Here is a 14,946-nt window from a genome sequence, read left to right as displayed (position 1 = left end):
GCAGTTGTGTGTGAAAATAAAATGCACATGAAAGGCTTCAGCAGTTCCTCTGTGTAACAGTGGAAATCCTCCTCTTTTATTGACTTCAGACCTCGGCTCTGAAGTGTTTTTCCTTCCTCTTCCTGCAGCCGCTTGATGTCGTAATGTAGGTTATCAATATCTCACATCTGCTGGACGGCTAGATATCAAACATGAGGCTAAAGGCTAGATATCAGTCATGGGAGCAGGTTGACTTTAGTTTTTACTTTCTGGTGAAGTGTCAGACATGTCTTCTCTTACAGAGGAATCAGGGTGAATCATCAAAGTTAGTGTGTTATAATGAGCTGTTTAGATGACTACAACCAAGAAGTGACTAAAGTAGTTGAAATAGTAGTTAATGATAGTTTCTAAAAACACCAAATAACACGTGAATATACATTAAAGCTCACTGAAATGACCACAGAAGCTTTCCTGCCTTTTTTATGACCTAGAAAACTCAAACAGACTCAGACTTCAGCTCAGCCTGAGGCCAACTCTTGGCAGACGTCTCTCTGTCTGCCTGCTCCTCAGCAGTGATTGGTCAGCTAATCTGCCAATCACCCGAACACACTCGGGTCACAATCTCCTGAATGGTCTGACGTTTGCTGGGTCAGCGCTACCCAGTGTGTGTGTGTGTGTGTGTGTGTGTGTGTGCGTGCGTGTTGTGTGCGCGTGGCCTTTAGACTAGCATAATCAGATTTGCGACCACTAAGTCAGTCAGAGAGGCTGCTCAGTTGTTTGCTGGTCAGAAAGAGAAAACCAGGAAACATCTGCACCGCTGTGAGAGTCTGTTCTGGTCCACTTTAGTCTTTTTAAATTAAGTTTAGTTAAGAAGCATGTTCAGTGTTGGTTTGTCTGTTACAGTAATAGCTTACTTTAAGCTGTAATGGAGTGATATAATGTGTTTTTCATAGGATTTGAGGTCATATTATTAAAGCAACTATGTCCAGTAAAGTTTTACCGTTACCTCCAGGTCGCTGGCAACCTGTCTGATATAATGTTAGTTCAGAACAATATAAATGTTCAAACTCTTGTCAATTTGGACTATACATGTCTCAACAATTCAGTCGTTCAGTTCATTTAACAGAACCCATAAGACCCGAGGGATAATTCATTCAGATTTGCAGCACGGTCAGCAAAAGAGATGGGAAAAAAGTGGTGACTCCCGACCTTTGAAGTTGTCATAAAATCCTAATTTGCGTCCATTCCTTGTCAATTTATATTCCTTTAATCCGCCATGGTCCACTGATCAAAAGAACCAAAAAGGGTTTTTCATTAAATGAATTCAAGTTGTGTCTATTGTCCTGTCAAGTCCATCGCTCACTGTCTGACAACAAAACTTAACTTCTTCCGACAGGAGGCATGTTTCCTATTCTTCCTGGCCGGTGTTGTTGGGTATGTTTGTTTTCATTGTGTTGCTGCCAGAACATGAAAGTGTCGACACCTTTTTTCTGTTTGTAGTTCTCACCTCAGAAAACAGCCCCAGGAGTGTTGCGAGTGCTCCCAGTCGGGATATCCACTCGGCTCTGACGGGTCGGACAGATCGCCATTTTTCAGCTGTTTTCTAAACACAGCTGGAAGCAGAACAGAAGAAAAGTTATGATAAACAATCAGCTTTGAATGAGGGCCGCACAACTCATCGCAAAAAGTGCAATATCCAAAATGCAAGAACTGCAATTATTTTATAAAAGTAAAATGTTTTAAAGAAATGTTGTGATGCTGCAGAGACGCTCTGGCCTACAAAGCCTGGTCGGATGTGATAAATCATGTTTGTTTGGCAGAGACCAGGAAACGCCACATCATCATGATTTAACTACTTCTTCAATGACAATGAAAATTGTGATGTAAAATGTAATCATCCATAATCATTATGAGTTATGCTGCAATCGGCAATTATTAAAATCAAAAGTACAGTTATTCATAACTTATATTTATAATGCCTAGTCGTACTTCTGAGGTTATTTTGGTGAAAGTAACGCAACAGTAGTGCATTATCCTGCACAGACAGATATATTGTAAAGTAACTTGATACTCTCAAATTGTAGTAACTAGTAATGTGTAATACATTACATTTTGTAATCTTTCGGATGAATTTAAAACACACAACAAGAAAAATACACGTTGAATTAAAACGTTAAATGCAACTTAACACCACGTGAGAGCGTTAAGTGTCTCTCCTTAACAGAGCTCACAGCCTGTAATTGTAACGGTGAACCAGGATGTAATTATTGTGCGTACGTGTGAGTGTGTACCTATCACTTTACACTGTGTGTGTGTGTGTGTGTGTGTGTGTGTGTGTGTGTGTGTGTGTGTGTGAGAGAGAGAGAGAGAGAGAGAGGACATAAATAATTATCACTTTTCACATGTGTTTGTTCATGCAGTGCGTATGAAGCTGGTGATTTTCAGCTTGCGTGTGTGCATTTACAGCACAGTGTGTGTCTCCATGAGTCCGTATGTGTGTTTTCACATCTGTGCGTGTGTGTGTGGGTTTTCATGTCTGCTTTATTGTGACCTTTTTTGGATGTAGAAGTGTGTGTGTGTATATATACGTATATATATATATATAGAATACAACATGTACGTGTGTGTGTGAGTGTTTACTTGTGTGTGCATTTATCAGTATGTGCCCTGCTATGTGTGTGTGTGTGTGTGCGCGCGTGTGTGTGTGTGTGTATACATAAGTGCCAGAGTCACAGAGTGGGTCGCTGTTTGCCTCGCTCGCAGTGAGCGTCACCATGGCAACGGCACTAGCAGCGCAGTGTGAAGTGGAGGAAGAGCTTGCGGTGCTCAGCGTGATGGAGAGAACGAGGGAGAGAGAGAGAGACACTGGTTTCACATGAATACATGATTGGTCCGACTGGTTGATGATGTCACGTGTTTAAGTGTCGGGTTTGACGTGTGTCTCCTCATGGCATTTTTAACCGTTTGATTACGGTTAATTAACACACACGTATATGAGTATGAATCTGTCTATTTAAATGTAATTAGCACAGCGAGATGATCGGTTCGGGGTCAGAAGAGTTAATGGTCCAATTGAAGGAGAGCAGAGAGAGACAGAGAGAGAGAGCAGAGGGAGGAAGAGAGGTGTGTGTCATACTGAGCATGCTCTTTGTGCTAACTTCCTGCTCTCTTCTTCCTGACAGAAAAGAGCGTTCAGAGACACCGGCGTTCAACGAGAACGAGAGGAAGGCGAGCTGAGGAGACGCTCTGAAAGCAGCTGAAGAGAATCAGAGCCAAGCTGAGGAATTACAACAACATTCAGACTGAACTCTACCCGGAGGATTTTTCTGTTTCCTTCTTTTTTTACACGCCTTTATTTTTAAGGAGAGTCATTTATTGGAAGTGACATTAATCTTTGTGTATGACAGTCAGAATCTCAGTAATGTTTGACCTCGATCTCTGCCTGCTAGATGAAAGACTAGGTAGTTTTTCTTCTCGGTGAACCTTTTGACCACCGAGTTTCAGAAAACTCCAGCAACCGAAGGGGAATTTTTTTTTCACTCTGAACTTGCGCAATCTCTTTCATTTTCAGTTTTTTGCCTCTCTGTTATCTCCCCCTGATAGCTCTTTGTTGCACATAAAAGGAAGAAAAGGACTGACTCAAGGTACTGTAACAGGAACTTCAATAGCATTTGCATTCCAGTTTGGCTTCACAAGGAGACAGATCCTCCCTTGTGTGTGCGACAGAGTGTGTGTTTGTGTAGCTGAGTGTCCCTCTGCGGTACATTAACTTGTGTCAGGGGACAATAACTGGCCCTGTGTGTGTCTCTTCTGGGAAAATGGGATCAGAAAAGGACTCAGAGTCACCTCACTCCTCAGTGAGCGGCGTTCCCAACCCTAAGTGCCGTGCGGCGGGCAAACGCCAGGGCCGCATCTCCTTCCACAGCCTCTTCCACAGCAAACGGGGCTCTCGGAGCACCAGAGGCCCCAAGGCTGGAGCGGCCACCCCTTTATCTCATCTCCACCACACACAGCAACAACTTCTCCCATCTGCCTTGAGCTCAGCGCCCGCTGCTGCCTCTGCTACGCCCACAACAACCACCACCACAGCCGCCACGACCCCCCAGGATGCTGCCTCCAGCACCCCCTCAAAGCCACTCTCCTCCAGCCAGCCGTCCCTGGGTGGAGCCCCCTCCTCCGGGGAGGGTAACCTCCTGGAGTGCCCCCTGTGCCTGGTGCGCCAGCCCGCTGAGCAGCTCCCTGAGCTGCTGGGGTGCAGCCACCGCTCCTGCCTCTGCTGCCTGCGGCAGTACCTCCGCATTGAAATCACAGAGAGTCGAGTCCAGCTGAGCTGCCCCGAGTGTGCCGAGAGACTGGCCCCGCAACAGGTGGCAGACATCTTGGATGACGCGGCCCTGCTGGAGAAGTATGAGGAGTTTCTGCTGCGGAGGTGCCTCGCCTCCGATCCAGACTGCCGATGGTGCCCAGCGCCTGACTGCGGGTAAGAAACTATCAATGATGTTTACGGCTCTGTCCTTAATGCTTTCTCTGTTATTTAAAGCTTCTACTGCTGCTGTTTTTCTTGATCTTGTTGAAGTTGACTTTACTTTCTTGCCGTACCACCAGACTACGGAGCAGCGTCTTTCCTCAGGCTGACTCCTCAAATCATCCTCAGCACTCTGCCATAAAAATAGTTTTATTTTATAATTTAAACAACCTGTATAAGTCAGAATCCGACCCAGTGACAGGTATCAAGAACAACTATAATAACTATCTAGACATCTTCTTCCTGATGTCTCGTTTACTCATGTAGGTCATATAGAGACTGAGACTGTTTCATAACCAGCTAGAGGCTCCTTACAGTCCGCTTAAAAGTCACGGTCTGTGATTTAATCCTCAAGATCTCATCTGTGCTCGTTTCATGATTTCTTTGTCTACATATTTCTGTTTGTATGATATCATCTAGTAGTTTATTTACACTGCTGACCCTGCAGCAAATAACAGACTCATTTCTCCAAGTCTTCATTGTCAGACTACAACTGATATTTTTGCAATCAATTTTTTTGTAGACATCTTCAAATTGGCTGTTGCAGCAGTATAACAATCCAAAACCCAAAGAGTTACAGTCATCTTAAAACAGGGAAAAACAACAAATCTTTATCATTTCTGAGCTTGAACCAGCAAATGTTTGATTTGTCAGATTGAGATGTCGATCAGTTAATAGATTCATCAATTTGTTGTTTCAGTAATCAGAGGGGAATTTCAGAGTTGAACTGCAGTCTGTTACGTACATAGTGAATGTTATAGACGTTGTAGTTGGCATTTAAGGTGTTTGTCTCGGCTCATCTGTGCCAGTTTCCGCTTTCCATCCTCCTGTGAGTGTGAGATTATCAAGTTATCTGATGGGAGATTAAGCACACGGAGAGCCTCAGAGCACTTAGTGTGCCAGAACTGTAATGAACTCTTTTGCCCTTTAGGGGATTCATCTTGTGCAATTAATATAAACTATTAACAAATTGCGAGAAACAGAAACTAAACCAGATTGTGTGAGATAAAAAACCGTGATCTATGACAGATGCTTGATTTAATTCAGGAAGTGTTGCTCAAGTTTTTCTAAACTTCTGATGAGGAACGTATTGTCATTAAGATCCGTTTTTCAAGCCTAAAAAAAAAAAAAATGAAGTTTGTGTTTGTTAAGATTAAAATGAAAGCTTAAACATCTGGTCATGACTGAAGAAGTCATCGTCTATGAACCCTTTTCTCTCTCTGATGCATCAAAGCACTTGCTCAATTGCTGTTGGATTACTTCCTCATTCTTTCTCCCGTAATTGCCTTGATTTCACATAAACAGTATTGCTTCAGAGCGTGCCAGTATTGCTCTGTCTGGATTGAAGACAAGACTGTCAGAGAGAGAAAGAGGGGCTGGGGAAGTTGAGTGTGAAACTGCAACTGGGTTAGCGGGCTGTAAAGGCTGGCCCTGTGGTCGGAGGGGGGGAGAGTCAGATGGGTTTTGGAGGTAGAGCAGCTCTCGTTAGGTTTCTGGAACAAATGAGAGGCGTTAGTTTCATCTCAGAAAGCAGGAGTGATTCACCGTGTTTGTGTTTCTATGTGTGTGTGTTTCTATGTGTGTGTGTGTGTGTGTGTGTGGGAAGTAGAACGCAGATATTTGGTGATATTTTTCTGCTGTGGTTTTGTTTTGTTATACTGGTATTGTCACAGGGGAAGGCCAGAGCGTCCCTGTGGTATCTTTGCACATATCTGTAAATTTATGCCTTTTCTCTCCGTGACTGTGTGTCATACCTGTTGGTGCCAACTTTGGGGGGGGGGGGGGCAAGAAATGTAGGTTATGTTAGATGACGTCATGGTGTGTGTTTGGGCGCAGGGAACACAGACTTTTTATTTTTCCTCTGTGGCAGCGAACACAACACACAGCTGTTCGGTAGCCAACTATTAAGCTGCCATCTGAGCCTATCCAGACACTTTACGGCCGACTAAAGTACCACTAACAGCTTGCACTCTGTGGCTGCGGCAACACTCGCTACCTCACTTTCACAACAAACCCCGACGCTACGTCACACACAGGTTACCCACAAGGTTCAGGAGGTAACACACGGGTTCCGAGCAACAAGATCGCCCACTGTGCTTCATCATGAAACCTAACCTTGACAGTAATGTAGGTTAGTAGGCACTGCCCACCTGGCCACTGCAAAACGGAGAGATCTTTAACTTTACACCCAGTCTCTGAGTGGGGCAGAGGTGGAGACACTTTTTCCTAATTCTGACGTACATTGAGGGGCATTCAACAGGTCGTAGGCTGTGAAATGTGCTTATGGGGAGCCTCAAAGTGTGACTGGTATGACCAATAGCTTACAGTGGCTGATGTTAAATACTCACCATTGGCTGGTATCCTCCACTTGAACAACGAAGTGTGACGTACATCTGCTTGACAGACTGCACGCTTCTGGTGCCAGCTCTACAGTATACGACTACTGTTAACGCTCACTTAGTTAAAACACTTCACTTTTCACACTTCACTTTGTATATACTGTTAATAGTTTATAGTTTGTGTGGTATATAGTGTTTTAACATTGTTGATCCTTAAGATAGATAGATAACCGTTGTCAGCTGGACACACACTAACGTGTCGCTATGGCTCTTTTCTACACTTGGTGCTTGAAAGAGTTTTGCCAAAAATGAAAGTGACTGACGTACACTGTTCTTGTGAAAGCAGGCACTAAAGCTCTGACCTCATTCCTGGAAAAGGGGTTTAAATTACGAGCACAGCTTTTCACTTCCTTCCTCTGTGTGTTTTCCCGTCCATTTTGCTCCTCACCTGTATTCTGTTAGTTACCATCCCCTGTGTATTTAAGTCTTCCCCTCTTTCTTTGTCACTTTGTCTTTTCTGTTTTGTCCTTGTGTTCCAGTGTCATCTTCCCGTTATGTGTTTCTGGCTTTTGGTGCCTGATTCCTCTCGATATTTCTGGTTTGCACTTTGTTTTGCTGTCCTTTCCTGGAATTCTCTTGTTTTCTCATCTGCCTTTTGTTACATTTTTGGATTAGTATTTCAGCTTTTTGCTATTGAAGCTCACTTTTCGTTCAAGATCGCCTGCCTGCCAGTGTCTCTGTTTTTTTGTCCCATTGGTATAAATCTGTAACATTGTCTAAATGATCAAAAATGTTAAAACATTATGTACAAAAACGGACAGTAAACTATTAACAATATATACAAGTTATATCAGAGTTACTTTAGCTTCATTTTTGTTCAGTGAGAGGAAGTAGAGATCTATTATCTATTATACAAACTGACATTATTGAGTTATTTCACTAAATATAACTCTTCTCTACGTGTGTTACTGTTACAAAAGTCACATATAAACCTTTAAATGGTACAAAGTCTCACTGTAATCTGCTTAAAGTGGCTCAGATTTAAATATTTCCTGTGTAGAAATGGACATTTCGACATTTTGGCCTTATGATTAACATAACAGCCGGGAAGTTATGGTTCAGCCTGCGGGACACATAAACCAACACAGATTCAATAGAAATCTGGCCATCAAAGTGTTGGTCAACCAGAAACTCTTTATAGTAACTTTATAGTAACTCTTTTTCAGAGGAATGCTGAACTTTCCTGTCTTCCTTTTTCAATTTAAGTTTGGTGTTTTACTGTCTGTGTTGTGTCAGAGCCATGTGAGCATCCATTCCTGTTTTTACAGTTCCTTGTTTTTGTAAGAGTTCAGCTGAATCTGAATCTTTGAGTTGGGATGATCTTTTACTCCCGATGAACCTCGAGAGGCATACTGTGTGTAATCACTATTATAAGTTTTCTTTTAGGAAGGTTTACATGCGTTTATGTTACTGCATTGAGTGGACGGTGTGATCGAGCTGAGTACAGTCTAGCCAGCCCCCACTGAAAAAAGTAAGGATTTTATGGTTAGGGCTGGAATTGAGGATAAGTTTTGGGGTAAAAGTTCCAGTGATTCATGCAGATTATGAAAGTTAAGAGGGTTAAGTAAAGTCAATACAGTTTTCAGATGAAAATAAACCAAAACCAAAGTGTGTGTCTGCATCAGCAGTATCATAAGAGGAGAGGTCGGTTGCTGACCTACATATTTACCGAGTTGATCCTCTGTCTGACGCCAGCGGTGACTCACCACCTCTGTAAATCAGACGAGTTGACTAAGTCCATATTATTATTCAGCACAAGCAGTCCAGGCCAGAGAAACAGCTCCACACACACACACACACACACACACACACACACACACACACACACACACACACACCTGGCAGCTACAGCTTCAGGCTGTCTGTCACTGGGGACGTGGCTTCCACAGAAACAGAGTAATAGGTGTGAATTTCTTCAGTATAACTGTGAATGGAGCGTTTATAGCTGAGAATGGACATAACGTGTGTGTGTGTGTGTGTGTGTGTGTGTGTGTGTGTGTGTGTGTGTGTGTGTGTGTGTGTGTGCGTGTGTGTGTGTGTGTTGCGTATTGCCTCACTTGTGGGAAAGTTATGTAAATGTGACCTGGTTTTATAATCTTATCTTGTTTAAAAGATATCCAGGAGTCAATGCATATGACACTAACTGACAAGTGAAAGATAAATATAGAGGCAGTTTAGATCCAATTCAAACTTCAATTGCCTACTTAAATCCTGGCAATATCCTATAAAATTAATTTGGTGTGTAATGACTGAGAGGAACAGAAAGTTTTGTAATCAGTCCAGTAGATCGCTTCACTAAACATGCTTGTTTTTGCCGCTGACGGACTGAGATTGTTGGGATTTTACCTCGACAGAAACGACATTTTTTTGCCAAAACCATGCTTGTTTTTCCGGCAATCAGCACCTCGAAATAAACCCTTAATTTACCACGTTATATGTGAAAATGCTCTGGCTTGACACGCTGTTTTCCCCTGCTTCTACTCTCACGTTAGATCCTCTTTTCACATGTAACTCTGCGAATTAAGGGTTCATTTCAACCAAACCAGAGTTCATTATTTTTGGAGTGATAGAAAGATGATCCAAGGTTTTGGTGAGTTTTATTTTGTTTCTATCGAGTTTTAATGAAGTGTGTGTTTACGATAATAAAATTACCGTTTCTGTAAATGGAAACTGGTGGCTTCTGGGAGAAGACTAGCGACTGTTTCTGGTTAAACAAAAAGGATGTTTTTGGGAATAACTCTCCACACCACCAGGTTGCGGTATTCTGTATTCGTCATTTACAAAAGGAAAACTGGAAGACTGTGGTTTAAAAAAATGTTTTTATGATAAAACAGGGTTTTTGGAGACCATTGTTGCTAATGAAGCCACCTCTAATCGAGAATATGTCTGATGGAAAGTTACAAATGGTACTGGGAAAGAGGTGGAGGAGAACAATAAGGAGAAACTGCACTAAATGGTTGAAATCATGTAGCGATTGGCTTAGCTGAACTGCCAGACGGATTTGACTCACTGATCCCACACAGTCAGTCAGCTGAAAAGTCACAGACAAGGGCCAACTTTTGCCAACGGTGCAGGACATACAGCCACAACCAGGGCCACAGACACTCACGGATGGTCTCTAGTCATTTAGACACCAAAATATCTAAACATGGAGCCCTGGTTTGACCGGAATTCCCCTTTAAGTGGCCAAAAAACAGAAGTTCAGGCTGATTGAAATAAACCTTGAAATATGCGAACACATAAACCTTGATGAGCAGCAGAAAAGCTCACTGGAAAACACAATGAGTGTCGAAGCCTTTTCTGTGCAGAGCACACGACACAAAACAAACACTTCAGTCCGCCGTCTTTTGGTTTGAGCGCTTTTTCACTGCGGAAGACGAAAACGATCCACTTGAGCTCCTGTGAGTCTTTTTGACTAATCATCTTCACCACCACAACAACACAGCTGAGTACAAAAGAAAAAAACAAGCAAACTGACAGTCTTTATAACAATCAGGTCATTCTGAAAGGCTCCCTGATTATGAATATAAAATCATTTTAATTAATCATGGATGCTCGATCCTTGAAGCCCTTGTGTTTTTTACCTCAGTATTATTCTCTTCACTCTTCATAACAACACATTCGTTTTACCTCTGACCCGCTCTCCTCCTCCGGCCAATAAGATCTCGGTCTGCGTGACTGTCAGGCCCGAGCGTCCAATGAGAGCAAAGAGTGGCCGTCTCCGCTGGCTGTCAGTTGCTATGGCGACTATCGATGCGGCATAGAGGGAGCGTTGCCAGGGGTAACAGGAGTTGGGACTTAATTAAACAGATCAATACTCGCTGAACTCATTGTTGTTGACTGACATGTAATGTGTGTTTTTCATGTTTCTGTGCGAGTCAGACTGACGCACGTCCAGTTCATCCAGGTGTGGACGGACTGCTATTAGAGTGTGTGTGTGTGTGTGTGTCTGTGTGTGCGTGTGTGTGTGTTGTAAGGTTGCATTTAAAGGCTCAGCAGGATTCCCAGGTGGCTCTTGGTGGAGCTGAACACTGACAGGACTGTCTATGCATGTTTCCTCTCAACATGCAGCACGTCAGCACTCACATAACTCCTCCACCTCTGCTCCGTCTCCTCCGCCTCTACTCCATCTCCTTCATCGCCTCTCCCCTCTTACCCTCCTTCTGTGTCCTTTTGTTACATCTCTCTCTCTCTCCCTCTCTGTTTGTCTCTCTTTTTCCTGGAAATGTCAGCACAAAAATCTCCCAGGAAAAAGCTGTCGTGTCAACATGTGCTTTGTACCGCAACAAGTCCAGAGTTAGCCAGATGACGAGCACAAACCTACACATCTCCTATCTTTCTGATTTCAGTTATTTTAAGCCAGTTGTTGTTAGCGGCACAGCTGGAGGGATGGTAAAGCCCACTGAGCCTGCGATGAATCCAATTGACGTTGGTTGACATCTGTATTTTTGAATAGTATGTCTCGACAAGGCACAGACATTGATGTTCACTTCAATTAGTGAATTGATTAAGTGTGCTAACTTTAGTGATTCCTTTAAATTTGTCATCTTGCGCCATCATCAGGTCAAGATTCCTATTTTATGACCAAATGCCTACAAAACTGTACTTTGTGCCTGGCGCTAATTAGCAAATGTTAGCATGTTAACAAGCTAAACTAAGATAGTGAACATGCATTACGTCTGGGCCAAAACTAGATGTGCAATACACGACTTTGATTAAAGTCGTTTACAATCAGTCCAGTGTTTACTTTCGTCCGCCATGTTTCAGCGTCATATGACATCAACACGGCAACTGGTGTCCCGTAAATGAGTTGTTGTTCTGACCTCAGAGGGCGTTTACATGAATTTTCCCTGTCGGAAATGTTTATTTTTTCTGATTAGTCCGCCACCACATGAACGTAACACAGCAAAGGACAGTCTCAAAGAGCAGATTCAGCCACTAGGGGTCTCTCCATCAAAACAAAACATAAGAAGTAAGTAGTGTGGGGTCATGGGAGTTGTTGGCAGCTGAGCAACGTACTTGAAACAGACTCAAATATCCCACCTGTTTGTGCTTTTCCGCCCACATGGGGGAAAAATAAAACTGAGAACTGTGAGCTTAAAGGTCAAGGTGATGGAATGGGCTTTTGGGAAGCAGAATAAAGGGATTTTCACATGGTGGTCAGGGTGAGGTTTTTATAAAGGGAAATGGTTAAGGACGAGGCTTTCTGGTGAATAGCTTGTTCGTTACTCATTTGAGACTCTGCTGTTCTGTTTCTGTTTAGACAAGCTTGAACCAGAGAGCTGATGCTGCACTAAAAAAATGCAAAACTGGCATCTCTGTGTTTGTGTGTCCCTTCGTTGAATTGAAAGACAGTTATTGAAGCGTTGAGTCGGATTAAAGTGACTGTTTGACCTTTGAGTCCTGTTGAAAACACCGCGGATGGTTGACGATCATTACAGAGGAATCTACTTTATGCAGATCTGCGCTTGAGACAGCTGTGATGTCTAAATCCTCACAGATGCAGGGTGATGTGTCTCCGCAGGAATGCCAGTTCTTGTCTCATCTTGTCCTGAGAAAGTCGCTCCTGTCTCCTCTGATATTCGTTAATTTATTCCTTCCTGAGAACAGGCCTGTCACAGCATTTGAAGAGGTGGTAATGAGGGACATGTTGGGGCCGACGTGTTTGGAGGCGTGCCAAAACAATTACAAGTTTGCCGTGTTATCACTTCTTCTTCCTTTTTGTAGTATAACTTGAGCACCCGACCAACGTGCAGAAAACCGGCCATTGTCTTTAGTTTGTTCGGGTATAAAAAGGCTTAAAATGTTAAAATCCCTGCCGGCTTTTGTTATCACTCCTCCAGCATGTTTTCTCCCACTTAGCTTGGTGACAATATTTGATGACTGGCCTCTTTTGTGATTTCTCCAGTGACTGACAGCCTGTATCTCAGTCTCTCTCCCTGTCTTTAATTGCCTTTTTTGTCCTTGCTGTTACAAAGTGCCACTCTTTTTGCTATATTTAGTATTATTTGCTTAAAAGTGTGTTGGCCTAACGTCAGCACAAAACAAAAGAGTGTTTCGTCTGCTGTAGGGGCTTAAGAAAATGTATTCTTCATAAAGTTACCTGACACACACCTTTGTTTTGTTGATTTATATCTCTGTGTTAGTTCTGGGCGATGTGGCCTTAAAATAAGTGTTATATTTAGGCTATTAACACGGTGAGATTTTTGACAAATAATCATCAGTAATGTGGATATAATGACGAAAGTGAAAGCAAGTATTAAAATCAGGAAATTACATGACACATCATATATCACCATATAAAGATAATCAAAATTTCGAAATCTGTTGATTTTTGGCGGGATATTTCAAAAACATGAGAAATTTGAATGAAATTTGGTGACAACAGGCGAAGTAACAAGTGATACATCCAGGGGATTTCTTAACGTTACAAGATTTCTGAGTATTTTTGCTATTTTCTCATGATTAAATTCATTTTCTTGCATAAAAAACAAATCCATATCAGGGATAGACAGGTTATCAGGGCCGATATTTAGTTTTAGTTTTCTTTTACTGGTATTTTTTTTGTGTCTGGTTGCCTATTAAATAATTTAAGAAATGCACTACTTTGCCTCCTTGATTACTCATAATCAGTATCGGCATTGGAAAGAAGTCGACCCTAATCCATAAGGGTTCAGGGTCAGGTTCGTCTTCTTTCTGAACTCAGAGTAACTCGGTCACTGCTGTATTTACACATCTCCCGGCAGTGAACACTCCGTCTCCCTTCTCAGTATTGAACCTTGTGAAATCCATATTGATTGACCTCATCCCGTCTCTCTCCCCTCCTCTCTCAATGTTGTTACTGAGTGATTACTGCATTGATCAAATCCTCTCTCTCCTCTCAGTCCACAGAGAGCTTTCAGGCTGTGTAATCTGCCCATTAGGGGCCATTTTGGACACCTTGGAACTTAAGTTGAGTGAACAATTAGCTGCATTTCTAAAGTTACATCTTGGTTATGTAAGATGTTGTGAAGCGTTTGGTGTCTTGGGTTTGTTCTGTACACTCAGTGATAATGTTGCACAGCGTGGAACAAAGGTCGTGGGTAACATGTTAGCAAAGGGTAGAAATATCTTTTAAATGATTTGGTAGACTGCCATGAAGCTTGGTAAAGACATGCATGGCTCCCAGGGACAGATTCGTACTTCTCTTCCAGCCTTGTGGTTGACATTTATGACTATAATTGAAATGTGGTAAATGGAGTACCATCTGAATTTGGCACAGACAATCAGGCCCCCCTCAGGATGAATTGTAAAAAGTTTGATGATGCTCTAATTTTTTTGTATAGCACCATGATCAGGTGAAAATGTCACTCTGTCCAATAACTTCAAACTAATGTAATCCACATCAGCCCCAGCTGTACCTTTTCTCACGACCTTCTGCAGACCGTGACGCATCTCTTTTTGTGGGGAAGTTTATACTGAGTCATTTCATTTGGATTGTGCAATTAAGCTAATATGATAGCTTCATCCATTTTAGAGTCTGAAAGCCACCATTTCCTCGAAGATTAGCATTGTCAGGCCAACGTGCAGTTTGTCAGCAGTGCAAATTTGCATCTCGAGGTCCACCAGATTAATTGGGAATCTAGTAGGGCTGCATAATTAATCAGAATATGATCGAAATCGCAGTATTGCAAAGTCACAAGAAGCTGTGAATGTTTCCATAAAGGTGAAATGTGTGAAAAACAGCTTCATAATGAAGTAGTGTAGTCCTGCAGAGATGTCTTGGCACAAAACCAAGAAACCATGTTTGTTTGGTACGAACCCCGACAAAAGTCACATCATCATGATTTTAATACTTCTGTTTCGAAAATTGATAAAGCAAAAATGATCATTCCCAGTGATATTTTTACAAACTCATGCAGTCCTAGGATCTATTTATTGGTCCCAAATGTTGTGTCTAGACTTGTTCATCTATCCGCTGATTCATTTTTGCATATTGATGTCAGGCAGACGTTCAGACTGGTAGATTTGGAGCAGCCAACTTGTTGATTCACAGTGTCATCA

At 42.4% G+C, this 14,946-nt stretch overlaps 1 protein-coding gene across 1 annotated transcript in view; it reads left to right on the top strand.

Moving 5' to 3' along the window:
• The window catches only part of rnf19b (ring finger protein 19B), a 34,681-nt gene that overhangs the window by 11,312 nt on the left and 8,423 nt on the right, over positions 1-14,946 (top strand). The window contains exon 2 of the mRNA XM_084379597.1: positions 3,162-4,459. Within this exon, the coding sequence (XP_084235723.1) occupies positions 3,798-4,459 (662 nt within the window). The 5' untranslated portion in view covers positions 3,162-3,797. The remainder of the gene's footprint in view (positions 1-3,161; positions 4,460-14,946) is intronic.

This window comes from Pagrus pagrus, assembly GCF_965226575.1.
Source record: "Pagrus pagrus genome assembly, chromosome: 17".
NCBI lineage: Eukaryota > Metazoa > Chordata > Actinopteri > Spariformes > Sparidae > Pagrus > Pagrus pagrus.
This window is presented reverse-complemented; position numbering and strand designations above follow the sequence as displayed.